This window comes from Clarias gariepinus, chromosome 9, assembly GCF_024256425.1.
Source record: "Clarias gariepinus isolate MV-2021 ecotype Netherlands chromosome 9, CGAR_prim_01v2, whole genome shotgun sequence".
Taxonomy (NCBI): Eukaryota; Metazoa; Chordata; class Actinopteri; order Siluriformes; family Clariidae; genus Clarias; species Clarias gariepinus.
Window position 1 is genome coordinate 13,115,542 of NC_071108.1, and position 15,530 is coordinate 13,131,071.

Genomic DNA, 15,530 nt, shown 5'->3' on the forward strand with positions numbered 1-15,530 from the left:
TCTGGTCTCCCTGTATTTTTAATCACAGAGCAATTTATTTTAACATACATAACAGCATTTCAAAAGCACTGTGGCTCAAACAGACATGCTTTAGATGTTAACATCAGTTTTCCACAGACATATCACAAGTAAAATTAGGATTTTTAGATCCTGTTTATTCACAGCTCCTCCATTAGTATAAGTACATGAGTGTTGTTAGTTCGGTAGTATGAGAGCAAATATTATCTCAGATGGTGAAATAATAGTAATTTGCAAGGTGCTAAAAGATGTTTAAAATTAAAACTAACATTTGTGAAATTAATCAAATCATTTTATTTGCTAAAAAAGGATAAGGTCTCAAATCTGATAAATACTACTGTTTAATAACCAGCTGTATTCAAGTAGGAGACTGTACGCCCATGCTTATGTACTTTGATTTTACTAATCTTTCGTTATGTACAAAAAGTATTTCATATGTAAACATATACCTTTAAACCCTTATTACCCTTCATGTACCTATTATCAAAAACAAAAAACCCTGTTAGTGATACTTGGACAAATCCTAATTTAACACCAGTTCTTCAGTGCCAAAGCAAAATATAATTTATTATTAAAGCAGCTTATCTCAGCAAAGCTACAGTCTCACCAGAAACCTTTAAGGCTTGCTCTTTTTTGTGGTATCAACAATACTGTTCCCAAAAATCAACACATTATAGGCTTATAAACATGGATTGTGCAAATCACAGAACAATTGTTTTTAAAAACATACACGTATAAGGACACCAATATAATTAACACAACAAATGCTACACAGAGCTGATCATATGTGCTTAATAATCTTAAGTTTCAGAACAAATTGCATGTTTCCTGTCTCAGATGTTGCCTGTTTACAGGGATAAAACGCAATGTGAGAGTGATGTGGTAGAAGTGCCATCGCTACCTAGTTTTACTCACTGTTTCATTTTTATTTATACTATTCCATACACCCTTGCCCATACGGAAGTGTGCCTTTAATTGGACAGTCTACCTGCCAGTCTACTGCCAATCTACCAGCCACAACATTTACATGTATCAGATATATGCAGCAATAATAATTAACAAAATCTGCTAACAAGAGTCTGCTTAATGAGGAGTAAAGGTATTCTTGTTTGAACCAACATTAATATTCAGTAATTCACTAAAGTCTTCAAAAATCATCAATTATTGCAGTGTGAAACAAACGATTGTAATAAAGTGCTTATAGGAAAAAAAAACATTGTCTTAATGTAATCAAATCTATTGTTTTTATTTGTTTTTCTTTTTGCTATGTGAAGATGTTTAAAAGAATGAGTAATAATCCACACTATAGCTGCTTCACTGATTAAAGTATTGTTTTACCTACAGTAACAGCTGATGTAGGAAAAGCTGATAGTGATTAACTATACAAAATACACAGATCAGCTATGATATTAAAATAACGGCTGTGCGAACAACAAGGGGGACCTAAACAATATTAGACAATTGTTTTAACATTATGGCTGATCAGTATAAGTGCATTATTATTTAGATAGGGGGTAGAATGATTAATAGAGGGTTCATTGGGGTGGGATTAACATTATACATAAAAAATGATTAGAGCCCCTCCTTATAAGTGCATACAGCTTCTTAGACATATTCACCTTAATTTAGTTTCCACCATAGGCCAACACAGTCACATGAGTTTGAATTTTTGCAAATATGTATGGAACTCTTTAGTTATCAACTTGTTAATCCTTACCTTATTGACTATTTTGGCAAATAATCTCAGTATATTTAATGACTTACTGGAGTAGTACGAAATTGTTTAATGTAGTTGTAATGCGTTTATCTACTCTAAAAAAATATTATCATACTATGTGGCCAATTTACAAGTATATTTTGATGTATGAAAAGCTTGTTAAGACACAATTTAGTGTTTTCCAGTAGTCCAGTTTCATATGCACTGCTTTTTTTGCTTTCGTCCTCTAACCATACTTACTATATAGTTACATTACTTTGTTAAAAAAAACAGGAAAACAGTCAAATCTTTCAGTGTTAGTTCCCTATAAGCAATGCTGCATTTTATTTTATTTTTTTACAGTTCTGGAATTTTTTTGCTGTTATTCTCATTCAGGATTTCCTCATTTCAGGGTTTCACTCCAAACAAGCAGCAGTCATACCTAATGATCTACTGAAAACCAAGGACATCTAATTAAACTGGTGGAATCAAGTATGGCTTCTGCTAGGGTAGAAAGAAAACCAGTACCCACACCAGTTCCTTCTGAATCCAGGTTAACACCCCTGTCTTATAATGTTAAAGTTTCCTATTTAAATTAAAACACATAACCTTCAATTGATATTATTTACAGATAACCGTCATAGTTCAAGATCAACTGTTTTTTTTTTACGTCTTTTGACTTTCTTTCTTTGACTCTGCAGATGCTTGATGTGCAGCAACATTCTGGTCATCTGTCTGGACTAAGCATTTAGATGAATTTGCTATGTTAGCCTTCTTATTAGCATTAGACACAACATTAGATGTAACCTGCTGTAGTCTGCGGGTAATGGGACCTCGTACTCGCACAGAAGCCTCTGTGCTGGGCTTCAATTCTACATCTCTTTGTTTTATTGGACTATCCATGCCATGTACCCCATTACTCTGCTGCTGAGATTTCCCCAGTGCTACTAAAGATTTGGATGTCAGCGGTGATTGAATGGCTTCCATCAGAATAAGTCTATTTTTTTTACTTATGTGAACTGTTGAGCTGGAGAGAATATCAGATGTTTTAGGCCTATAATTCCGCACGTTGATTTTACCTTTGCCAATATGAGCCTTGACCGGTAGATTCACATTACTTTCTGATCCAGACTCATTGCTCTGTTTTTTTTCAAAGGATTTCTGTCCCGGATTTAACCTTTGTGGTTTCATTATTACGTCTGGGACACGTGTGCGGATACGTCCATGATTTTCCTGTGTGGATGCAATGCTACTTTTTCTTTTTGGAGGCTTCCTGCAAATCGGTTTCATTGGGCAGCTAAAAGCCATATGTTTCTTTAGGCTGGCATGGTAAGTGAACTCCCTGCTACAATGAGGACAAACATAAACCTCCAGCTCCTCGTGTGAACTCTTTCGCCCTATTGGCCTGCCTCTCTGTACCCACACAGATTTCCTCTTGCTATGAGTGCTCAGCTTAGTTTTAGGTTCTGATTCATGGCAATGAAGCTTTTTTGGTTGTCCAGGTTTTTGAGAAACATTCTGCCTAAGGTTGACTCCTTTAGCAGGCAACAATACTCCATTTTGCACTTTTGCGAACTGCTTGAGTGGAATGGGGTTCTTTTTTGGAGTGTAGCGTTTTTTGTCACTAGCATTAGCACAGGCTAATATATGCTTGTGCAGTTCGGGCATGTTGTCAAAGCCCCTGCCACATTTGGTGCAGCGAACGGTAGTGCTAAAAGTCTGTGGAATATTATGAGTCGTGAAATTAGTGGCTGTAGTGGTGGTTGGCCCAATTGGTGTCCGGTTGTGATAAGGAAATGGAGGGGGCTTAAAACTTGGGTAATGCTGGTTAATACCAAGCCGCACATCTGTCACTTTGGGTTTGACACCTTCAGATGCCATAATTTTGATAGTCGTGTATAACTCCTCAGTAGTGCTTTCTGAGTTGTTGTCAGCCTCTGGTTTTGAAGATGTTTGGTAAAATTGACTACGTTTGTCTTTTGTATGACACATTGTGGTAACAGTATCAGCCCTTAGTGGAGTATTGTGGTTTTCAGGTCTTAACTTTCCATTTTCAACTTCAGTGTGTGAACACTCCTGACCAGGATGGAGATCTCGATGATGTTGCTCTAGGTTGCAAAGAAAGGCAAACCCTTTTGAGCAAATTTTGCAAACATAGATTTTACCAATGCCATGATAACTGAATCGGTGCTCAAATAAATTAGTGTCACTTTCAAACAACTGCACACAAAATTCACACTTGTATGGCCAAGTGTCTGAATGTTCACCAATATGCTGGCTCAGTCCCTTCATGGACTGGAAGAGCTGATCACAAGCATTACACATGAAGCGCTTACACAGGGGGGGCAAGTGAGATTGCTCATCACTCATATGCCTTATGGAAATGTCTGAGGTTTCCAGTTTGAGATCATCAGTTAAGGATGAATTTTCTCCAGACTCCTCTGTTGTTTCTACTTTTTCTGAAACACTGTGAACAAGTGATGGCAGGGCTGCAGCTACTGAATTCTCTAACGATTGTTCAGTAGAGGATGAGTCCAGTAGTTGATCTTGAGCCTCAACAATGGCAGCTTCTGTCATTTCTGGAACTGATGGCTCAATGTTGACACTCTGTATTTGAGATGAAGCCTGGAGTTCTTGTGCCTCAATGTGATCTGGTGGTGTTTTATCAAAGGCATTAGCTTGGGTTCCAGAGGTCATATTAGATGACTCCAGTGCAACAGTGTATTCAATAACAACTACATTTGGAGAAAATCTCAGAGAACTGATATTTGACTGGTTTACCAACATCGGAGAAATTATATGTGCTTCAGGTGACAAGACAGAATCAATCACCAAGGTCCTTTGTGCTAGATCACACACAGATGTATCTGTAAGAAACTGAGGACTTTGTAAACTTAGAGTTGGTGTTGTGGGGATAAGTGCATCGGTAACGCTTACAGGGGCAGAGTTAAGCCAATTGGGAAGAGTCACATTAAAAGCTGCCAAAGAATTTCCAACAGAGATTTCCATGGGTGTGTTAAGTGGTACAGGACTGGTAGACTGAGCAGTGGTGCTAATAGGGTGAAGCTCTTGATTGGTTATGCATGTTTCTGTTGGAAGAAATATCTCAGCAGGCTCTGGAGTAGCCGAAATGGGCTGGGCTGAAGAGGCAGTATCCAGTGCAGCAGAATTTGCTGGAGAAGGGGTTGCATTCAGTCCAGGAGAGGGTGTGGGCAGCTCAATCATAACACTTTCAGGGTTAGAATGAAGTGGCTCAGACACAGTTGTTGCGGCTACATTTGTTGGTAAAGCATTTTCAGCTGCTGATGTAGAAACATCCACTGCAGCATATTGGCTTAACAGCACTTTCTCCAACATGCTTGAGTTGGGTTTAGTTCTCTTAGCTGATGTCTGTAAGACTAAACATCCAGTTGAGTCAGATTCTGTAGTCTTTCTACTCATGCTCAGATCCAGAACACAGTCATCCAAGATGTCACTGTCTCTCTTATTCACAGCACTGGAGAGATCTAGTGGCTGCTGATTGCATGACCTACCGCCAGTCCCTGGGGCAGAGCAATCCAATGGCAGAACATCTTGAATGGTTTTAATTCTGCTTGTAGCTGCAATTTCAATTTCATTTTCCTCTTTTTTAGATAAGCTTATTACGGCAGACATGTTACTGTCTAGCTTTGGCACTTTAGGTGCAGAAGAGTCAGTTTCCTGTACACTGGTAAGGTTTTCAATGGGTGCACTGATTTGTTGTGGAGAGTTAGGAGGGGATGTTGTCCTTCTTTTAAACCTGCTACTTATTGCAGGTAAAAGTGTTAATGATAAAGGTGGGCAGAGTTTTTGGCCTTCACTGATCAGAGAAATTGATGACTTACTGCTGTCCTGGTTTTGTAGGAGCTGCTTTAGCTTAGGGGACAGATAAATAGTTTTCTCTTTTTGTAAAACAATGGTCTCTAGTGTTCGGGGAAATACAGTGCCAATTAATGTACCTTCAGAGGAAGAGGAAGGTGTTGTTAAGATAGATTCAGACTCCAGTTCCGTCTTGATTTGTGGCAGTAAAGGTGGGGTAGAGGTCCTCCTTCTGCCAGAGGATTGACCATTGAGATCAGACGTCATGTTGCCATCATTAGACTCTATTTTAAGAGCCTGTGTAATCTGAGCTGGGTTGACTATTAATGCATCCAGCCCAATCACAGCAGTAGCAGAATTCATCTCCATCACTTCGCAATTGGAAACAGCGCTGGTGGAGATGATTTTCCCATCGATATAGAAGCTGAGGTTCTCAGAGATGTTGTTGGAGATATCAACCATATACTCTTCTGCATGCCTGACCTCATCACGCTGTTGTTGTGTAATGGAAGAAGTTTCTGACGCACCATCTGGATGCTGAATTTGAACCTTATGAGAATTTGCAACTTTCGGACGGACTCCTCTTGGTAACAGACGACGCTCATGTATCCTTCGCTCATGCCTTCTCAAGCTGGTATGACTTCCGAATGCTTTCTTACAGTACTTGCAGGCAAAAGAGCACTTAGTCTCTCCAGTTTCATCGGAGTCACCTTTTCCTTTAAAATTAGCCGCAGGAGTGTTGCTGACTGGCAGCGAACCCAGGGAAAGTTGGTCTCCCTCTTGTAAAGCGACCATTCCCTGAGTCTCTCTAACATCCTGTGGTACAGGGCTAATTATGAGACCACCTGTCCTTTTATGTGGGTTACTATGTCTTCTCTCATGTCTTCGTCTACAGAACTGTGTATTGAAGCACTTCCTGCAGTAGCGGCATTTAAATATCTGTTTGTGGCAGGATGACATGGAACAAATGTGCTCTTCCAGGCCTTGCTTGGTAGTAAACCTTTTTTGACAGTGCTGACAGACCAGCATGCATGAATCCTGGTGGTTAAGATCAAGGGACATCTTAGGGTCATATTCTTGGTCCTGGTTAACATCAGCTTCACAAGAATGAAAGTGTGATTTATTGTCCTGTTTGAGTTCCGTCTTACCGGTCTTACAGGTGAGATCTTTTTCTCGAATTATTATGCTATTGGGTTGCAAGGGTTTTGGTTCCACAGCTGACCTAGTGATTCTCTGTGCTGCCAAGATGTTTTGGTCCTCCTTAGACTGCTCCATCATTTCGTCAGGGTGTGTTTCGTCTGTCTCAGTCTCTTTCTCCTTTAGTGAGTCATGTATAGTAGAAGATTCCCCAGTCAGAGAAGGCTGATGACTAGCAGTGGGGCAGTGCAGAATTACATATTGTTGCTCCTCTGATGAAACGAGCAGCTCCTCTGTTTTCACTAATGCAACACAATAGAAATATACATCAGCTCAGCTCCTACACAAAATATTTATTATTATTATTATTTTAAAAAAGTAATTAGAAAACTAATGTGCCAGGGACATGTTTAGGCTTATTTTATGCATTTGAGCCACACACACACACACACACACACACACTACTACTGTGCATTTTGAGTCATTTTTGAGCCACCTCTCATTTCTTTATATTGCATTAAATAATGTATATTGAAAAAATGAAAAACATTTTACTGCCACAGACTCCAAAGAATAAAAATACTTCAAAATAATTTCAAACTTTATGCAACAGCCACAGCAGCAACTTCATTTCCCCCTCTCATCTGTTACAATGACTCAGCATTCAGCATCACCAGTATACTAATCATTGGCCTGATAACTTATCGTCATCTGCACCTGTTTTGCACTAGTTCATGCCTTAAGATAGATGATTTTTATGCTTGAATTATTCATAGGTCACTGTGTGACTCAACAAACAAAAAACATTCCACTAAACCTGGTCAGCTACAGTACTATCTGCCTGAGAAAGATAGTACCCATCAGGGAGGTGTCTCGTCTGCCTTAAATTTATTTTGCAGCAGGACAACGACCACAAACATACAGCCATGTCATTAAGAACTATCCTCAGTGTAGAGAAGAACAAGGAGTCCTGGAAGTGATGGTTTGGCCCCCACAGAGGCTTGATCTCCACATCATCGAGTCTATCTGGGTTTACATGAAAGACAGAAGGATGTGAGGCAGCCCACATCCCCAAAAAACTCTGTGGTTATTCTCCAATATGTTTGAAACAACCTACCTGCAAAGTTCCTTGAAAAACTGTGTGCAAGTGTAGCTAGAAGGACTGATGCTGTTTTGCAGGCAAAGGGTGGACACACCAAATACTAATTTTAATTTGTATTTCTCTTCTGGTAATTACTTTCCATTTTGTTAACTGATAAAAATTAACTATTAATACAGCATTACGGTTTACTACACTTTTACACACACACACAAACACACATTTCCCCTTTGTGGTATTCTTTAATTCTTTACATAAATATAAATGTTTACCATTCTCAGAATCACCCATGTCTGCCTCACAGGCTGCTGTCAAACACCTGTTTGCCTTTACAGTTCCAACTTCTTTGTGGTTTTATTGAGAATTCTTATTGCCTGGGAGACAGAATAATTATTATTAAAATCTTATTAAATAATTCGCATATTTCACATTTTTTTTATGTGCATTGTGTGTTTAAAACCCTTAAAACACAAGCAGTACAGATCCATGCCAGCAACAAAGCATAGGTTAATTAACAATAAAAAAAAAAACTGATTATACAGAAGTGCTGCAGTGTGTGTCAATGGAGGAGGCTTCGGATATCGAACTGTACGTTTGAGTTTTTAGATGTCAAGTAGAGTCAAAGTTCTCATTAATTTTAAAATGCAGAAAAATGCCACCAGAATATGAAAATAACGTCACAAAAATGTTGAACTCACAAAATACTTGTATTCTTATTATTTTTAGGCACAGAAACAAATGGAAACAACCATGAAAATCACATTGGAGCTAGTTATTTGCCTGTGTGACCCATTTTTTTATTTCTGATCGATAGTAGATTAAATTGAAATAAAATGGATAGGTTGTTCTGAAAAAAGGATGTGTCTCTCCGTATTGCACTATCCTGACCTCTTTAATATAAAATGGCTAAAAATGCTCTGGGTTTTTGAGCTACTTAAGAATCTTAGTGAAAAACTGAGTAAGGTCATTACTTACCAAAATACACCAAACTCACTTCGTCAATGTGCTAAACTACTATCAAGAGTTTGCTATATGACCCAGATGATGAAGCGGTAACGTGCTGTGGTGTGGTATGGTCCAGGTTAAAGTGGTAAACAGTACAGATGTACCTTGACATTTGTTGAGATTTGAATATGCGTTGTATTATTTATTATTAGGCCAAGATGCTTTTTTACTATACTGAACCTAAACAAGCTTATACTCAGTTTTCCACTAATATTCAGAATCAAAATCATTACTTACTAGAATACACAACCCCATTCAATGTCAATGGGCTAAACTACTATCCAGAGTTTAAAAAATTCATAATCACACTGCTTTGAAACTGCTATTTTGCACTGATCTGTTTTTTTTATGCATCATTTAATAATCTGCATGTTTTATTTACTTATTTATTTATTTTTAGAACAATGGAGTCATGCTCCATTTTGAAATTATGCTCTGTACAGTCTCCCAACACCTCAACACAATCTAAATGTACCTGTTGATCATACAGAAAGTGTATTTCTGACCCAAAAGATGAAGCGGTAACGCAGTGTGTTGTGGTGATGCACAGTGAGAAACAGTGCAGATGTACTTTGGCATTTTGGGGAGTTTTTAGCATGTGATGCATTATTTATTATTTGAGCAGTAGGCGAAGAAATGCTTGCTTATTACACTGAACAAGCTGTGTTTCCCACTAATGCATAGAAACAGACTTATTATAAAACACACAGTACATATAATAAAAATGTTAATAATAATAAAAATATATTAATAAATAATAATAATAATAATAATAATAATAATAATAACAACATTACCTAAGGATGACATTATGACCTGACTCCAGATGTGAACATATCAAAAACAGACCGACTGTCTGACCTGGCTGTGGATTGTGTTTATATGGCATGACATCGGCGATGTCTTTACACACTGCGTCGGCGCGCTTATTAAACAAATTATTACAAACCAAAACGACAGTTTTTCACGACGTGTTTTGGAGACGGCTCAAAGTGAATATTTTTGTTCACCATAAACGGAGGTGATGGCTTTGTTTATGCGCTGCAGGTGAAGCCCACATGTTGCCGTGTGTGTGTTTCAGACAGAAGGCTCCTTTAAATAAACGCGGCTCTAGCACCGCAGTCTGGAAGGTCATGGTCTCTCTCTCTCTCACACACACATACACACGCGCGCGCACAAACACACTGGATTATCTGCTGTTTCATGCAGTGCGAAATCATCGAATATACACCAAACCTTCATGAGGTGTAACTAAAACGATCTGGTTACAAGTTAAACCGCCGTTAAATCGTCGTGTATTATATTATTTTATTAAAAAAACAATATGTTGTTATTATTTACTACAATAGCTTAGAGCCTGGTCTGTTTTATTAATCGCATTATAGTAGTAGGTCAGGAATTGCTCACCTGTGCATTTCTTACCGGCTTTGTCGGTATCTGGTGACATGTGGGCAGGATTTGGCCTGATCCGTGCTGCAGTACGAGGCCCGGTGGCTAAAAGCTAAACGCTGATACACACTGTCACTGCAGCAGAGCAGAGCGCACGCCGTGGACTGCGCATGCGCGAGCGCTCATTCCGCTACAGCGCTTAAGCTCAAAACAGTGCGTACTGCATACTAGCGTGCTACATAGTATGACCGAACAAGTATTAATCACATACGTATGGCATACTATTTAGTACAGGAGTAGACCCATGAGGAAAATACATACGTATACACTGCCTGGCCATTAAAGTCGCCATTTCAGGAGGGGGCAAATTACCCTGACCAGCCCTAACATTATGACCACCATCCTAATACTGAACAGGTCCCACACCAAAACAGTGATGCTCTGTATATTCTGTCACCTTTCTAAGAAAACCAGCATTAACCTTTTTTTAACCCATTGGATCTAACAGATTTTATATCCTTGGACTGAATAAAGGCAGATACTAAGATTAACTAACACTAGGATGCAATTTGTGCCTCTTGTCATGAAAATACTATTAATACCACTAAAAATATGTGTGTATGTGGGTGTGTGTACCCTGCGATGGATTGGCACCCCAGCCAGACGACAATATCTCAATCATCTTCTTTACTACTTTATCATGTAACAGTGGTGCGGGGGGCCTGGAGTCTACACACTCACACACACACACACACACACACACACTTCAGTTGGGGGCAAATTACCCTGACCAGCCCTAACATTATGACCACCATCCTAATACTGAACAGGTCCCACACCAAAACAGTGATGCTCTGTATATTCTGTCACCTTTCTAAGAAAACCAGCATTAACCTTTTTTTAACCCATTGGATCTAACAGATTTTATATCCTTGGACTGAATAAAGGCAGATACTAAGATTAACTAACACTAGGATGCAATTTGTGCCTCTTGTCATGAAAATACTATTAATACCACTAAAAATATGTGTGTATGTGGGTGTGTGTACCCTGCGATGGATTGGCACCCCAGCCAGACGACAATATCTCAATCATCTTCTTTACTACTTTATCATGTAACAGTGGTGCGGGGGGCCTGGAGTCTACACACTCACACACACACACACACACACACACACTTCAGTTGGGGGCAAATTACCCTGACCAGCCCTAACATTATGACCACCATCCTAATACTGAACAGGTCCCACACCAAAACAGTGATGCTCTGTATATTCTGTCACCTTTCTAAGAAAACCAGCATTAACCTTTTTTTAACCCATTGGATCTAACAGATTTTATATCCTTGGACTGAATAAAGGCAGATACTAAGATTAACTAACACTAGGATGCAATTTGTGCCTCTTGTCATGAAAATACTATTAATACCACTAAACATATGTGTGTATGTGGGTGTGTGTACCCTGCGATGGATTGGCACCCCAGCCAGACGACAATATCTCACTCATCTTCTTTACTACTTTATCATGTATACAGTGGTGCGAGGGGCCTGGAGTCTACACACACTCACACACACACACACACACACACACACACACACACACACACACACACACATTTCAGTTGGGGGCAAATTACCCTGACCAGCCCTAACATTATGACCACCATCCTAATACTGAACAGGTCCCACACCAAAACAGTGATGCTCTGTATATTCTGTCACCTTTCTAAGAAAACCAGCATTAACCTTTTCCTTTCAATAGCTGTTCTATTGGATCTAACAGCCTATTACTAACAACACCACATGTGGCCACCCATGACTCTATCACCACTATTACTCTGTTTTACTTACTTGGATCACTTTTGGTATGTCCTGATCAATGCAGCCTGGAAACATCCAACAAGAGCTGCAGTTTTTAGTTGCTCTGACCCTGTTGTCTAGCTATCACAATTTGGCACTTTTTACAGTAGCTACATTTTAAATCTTGTTACAATGAACCTTTTTTTTTTTTTTAGTTGATGTGTTGGAAGCAGAAAAAATGGCCAAGCATAAGGATTTAAGTGACTTTGACGAAAGCAACTCCAGAACTGCAAGGCTTGTGGAATGTTTCTGGTCTGCAGTAGTCAGGACCTGCTAAAAGTATTCCAAAGAAGGAACACCAATTTACTGACGACAGGGTCAGGCCATGGCGTACTGATGCACATGGGTAGCGAAGGCTGGCCCATGTAGTCCCATCCAATAAAAACGATAGTGTAGATCAAAAAAAGTTAATGCTTGTTGCGATAGAAAGGTGTCAGAATACACTGTTATGGTTGCAAAATAGGGGACCTACTGAATATTAAGCAGGTGGTCATCATGATTGGTGTATAGACCTGCATCAAGGATAATGTGGAACTATCAGCTTTGTGAAAAAAATGTTCCATAGATCATAAATAATCATTAAGTGAGAGATCACTTAAACACTTGGTAAGGTTGCATTGTTAAAAGAATGACAATAAATCACATCTATGTTTATGCTGAATTTCTAGATGAACAATATGATGTTGAGATTAAACAGTTGTGTGGCCTTTATGCCCTTGTTAGTAAAGAAAAAAGGTTTCAGTAAGATAGTAGGTATAAAGATCGAACTTTTAAGCATAATGGAAAAAGGTGATATGATCTAATGAGGACAGATTTACCCTATTTCAGAGGGATGGGAGCATCAGGTTGAACTTTACTTATTTACAGATTACACATACAGTACATATAGAAATCAATATTCATTCATTAATTCGGCACAAGTTGGGGTACACCCTAGACAAGATGCCAATCCTTCGCAGGGCACACATGAACACACCACACACTCATTCACACACCACAGGCAATTTGGGAATACTAGTTAGCCTAATCTGCATGTCTTTGGACTGTGGAAGGAAACCGGAGTACCCAGAGAAAACCCACTAAGCACACAGACCCAAGGGAGTAATCGAATCCTCGACCACAATGCTAACCACTATACCACCATGCCACTCATAAAAATCTCTGTCTCTCTCTAAAGTTAAGCTTTTTCGCTTCTACCCAGATGTCGATCCTTGCTGTAATAAATGAAAAAGCGGAGAGGCATCTCTTATTCATATGTATTGGACATTTCCTAATTTGAAAAAATTCTGGAGGGATGTCTTTCAAACTCTGTCTCGCATACTAAATTGCAATCTTAAACCAGAACCCCTGATTGCTCTTTTTTAAGCATCTATCTCTGGTTAAACATAAATTATTGTCCTTTGCATCCCTTCTGGCCTGGCAGTCTCTTTTATTTAAGTGAAAGGATGCCACCTCACCCACCCACACCCAGTGGCTCAGGGACATTATGTCCTGTTTATACGTGGAAAAGGTTCAATACTAAATCCGTGATTCAGACTTGAAATTTCAACAGGTGTTGGCGCATTTCCTTCACTTTTTTATTTTTTTTTTTCTTTGCATACAAAACCCAGACTTCCAGCTCCATGTTTTTGTTTCTTTCTTTTCCTTCTTTAAATATGCCTGGTGTCTAGACTTTTTTGGACATGTGAGGCTGACTTGGAGTTAGGGATGGATAGAGTGGGGGTGTTTTGATGTATCATTTTTGTACTGAACCGTTGTAAAGTATCTGAGCCTCACATCCTTTAAAAGTTCAGCTTCAATTCAGCTCAATTAGTGAGCAGAATTAGGTCATACCTTATCAGCAGATAATTAGCTAATGACCAGATTTAGTACCTCAAATACTTGGAAGTCCTAAGTCCACCCCCATATGTGTGACATTTTGTAGTTAAATAATACTGTATCTTAATGTTGATTGTGGAACGTGGATTATTGTTTTGGTCAACTTATCAACCATTGAACACCCTAAAGCATTCTATGGTTTGGTCTTCTGGGGGACCATTTCAGTAGAGGGTATCCCTTTAAAAAAAAAAGGTACAACCTAAATAACGAAAAAGTTGGGATGTTTTTTGAATTTGAATGTAGTGAAAACTAAAAGACTTTGAAATTACAAGAGGCATTTTTTTTTCACAATAGAACATAGAGAACATAAATGTTTAAACAAGGTTTTTTCCACTAATTTACTCATTTCATATTTAATGCCTGCTACAGATCTCAAAAAAGTTTTCATGTTCACCATGGTGTAGCATCTCCTTTCTCTTTTTTTTCAAAACAATTTGAAGACATCTGGACGTCTGGTGTTGGAATTTGGTCCCATTCTTGCCTGATATAGCAGATGTACAGTAAAGTGTACTTCTTGAATTCTGTGACGCTTTCATGCTTGTAATTTTTACATTTGACCACTGGAGGGCAGTGTTTCAGTCTTTAAAAGGGGTTCTATCATAAAAACCATCACCATGTTCTGAACCCATTACAGTCTATTCAGCGTATTTAAAACTAATATTTGCAGTACTACAAGCCATTTATACTGGAACCATTTTTTTAAATATTCAGTAATATTTATTTCTTAAGCATTTCGATATAGGTTCTTCCTCTGATACACCAAATTTTAAATGGCTCTTATCTTTTAGATTTTACATCCTTGGACTGAGGATGCAATTTGTGGCTCTTTTCATGAAAATACTATTATTACCACTAAACATATGTGTGTATGTGGGTGTGTGTCCTGCGATGGATTGGCACCCCAGCCAGACGACAATATCTCACTCATCTTCTTTACTACTTTATCTTTATTTATGTATACAGTGGTGCGGGGGGCCTGGAGTCTACACACACACACACACACACACACACACACACACTACATTGTGAACACCATTCAGCCTATTGTACATGTCTTTGGCTGTGGAAGAAACCGGAGTATCCGGAGGAAACCCCACCAAGCAAACTCCACAAGACCCGAGGCGGGAGTGAAATAAATATGAATGAATATCAATGGAAAGAATAATGCAAAGTTGCAAGTTATAGCAGTTGAAAGTGACGGCAGTGGAAAAGAGTGGTGCAAGACTGAGGTAATGAAAGGTTCAGTTCAGATGAGGTTACACAGTGAGTAGATGAACAGTGAACAGTAAGTCTGTTAGGAAGGAGTGCAGCATGTATAACCGAGGATGCAAAGTGGTTGAGGGACAATTTAACCAAGAATCTCAATCACATCGCCCAGGCTCTGTAAAGAGGTGTTAAAGTGATATACAGTATGGACCTGAGGACAAAGGATTTCCTGAACCTGTCAGTAGAGCAGCACCGTGATAAAAGTCTTTCACTAAACACCATACAGCGAGTGACTGCAGTTGGATATGATGGACTGCATTTTGTCCAATGTCCTCCTTGCCAGATTCTGCTCCCCTAACCACCTTGTTCAGTCGAATGGCATCCCTGCATTTGAGGTTCCCTTC

The 15,530-nt window shown here is 39.0% G+C and overlaps 1 protein-coding gene across 3 annotated transcripts; it reads right to left on the reverse strand.

The window, feature by feature from the left end:
- Positions 1-10,296, reverse strand: prdm2a (PR domain containing 2, with ZNF domain a). Of its 3 annotated transcripts, none has more exons than XM_053503143.1 (3): positions 10,200-10,296; positions 8,060-8,161; positions 1-6,990 (listed from the first exon to the last, which is right to left on the reverse strand). In XM_053503143.1, exons 2-3 carry the CDS (start codon positions 8,076-8,078, stop codon positions 2,381-2,383), a joined length of 4,629 nt encoding a protein of 1,542 aa, XP_053359118.1. In that variant the 5' UTR covers positions 8,079-8,161; positions 10,200-10,296; the 3' UTR covers positions 1-2,380. The 3 variants fall into 3 exon arrangements, with proteins under 3 accessions (XP_053359118.1, XP_053359119.1, XP_053359117.1); XM_053503144.1 differs by having other exon boundaries at positions 10,215-10,293; XM_053503142.1 differs by lacking the exon at positions 8,060-8,161 and having other exon boundaries at positions 10,215-10,273.
- Between the last annotated feature and the right edge of the window lie 5,234 nt (positions 10,297-15,530).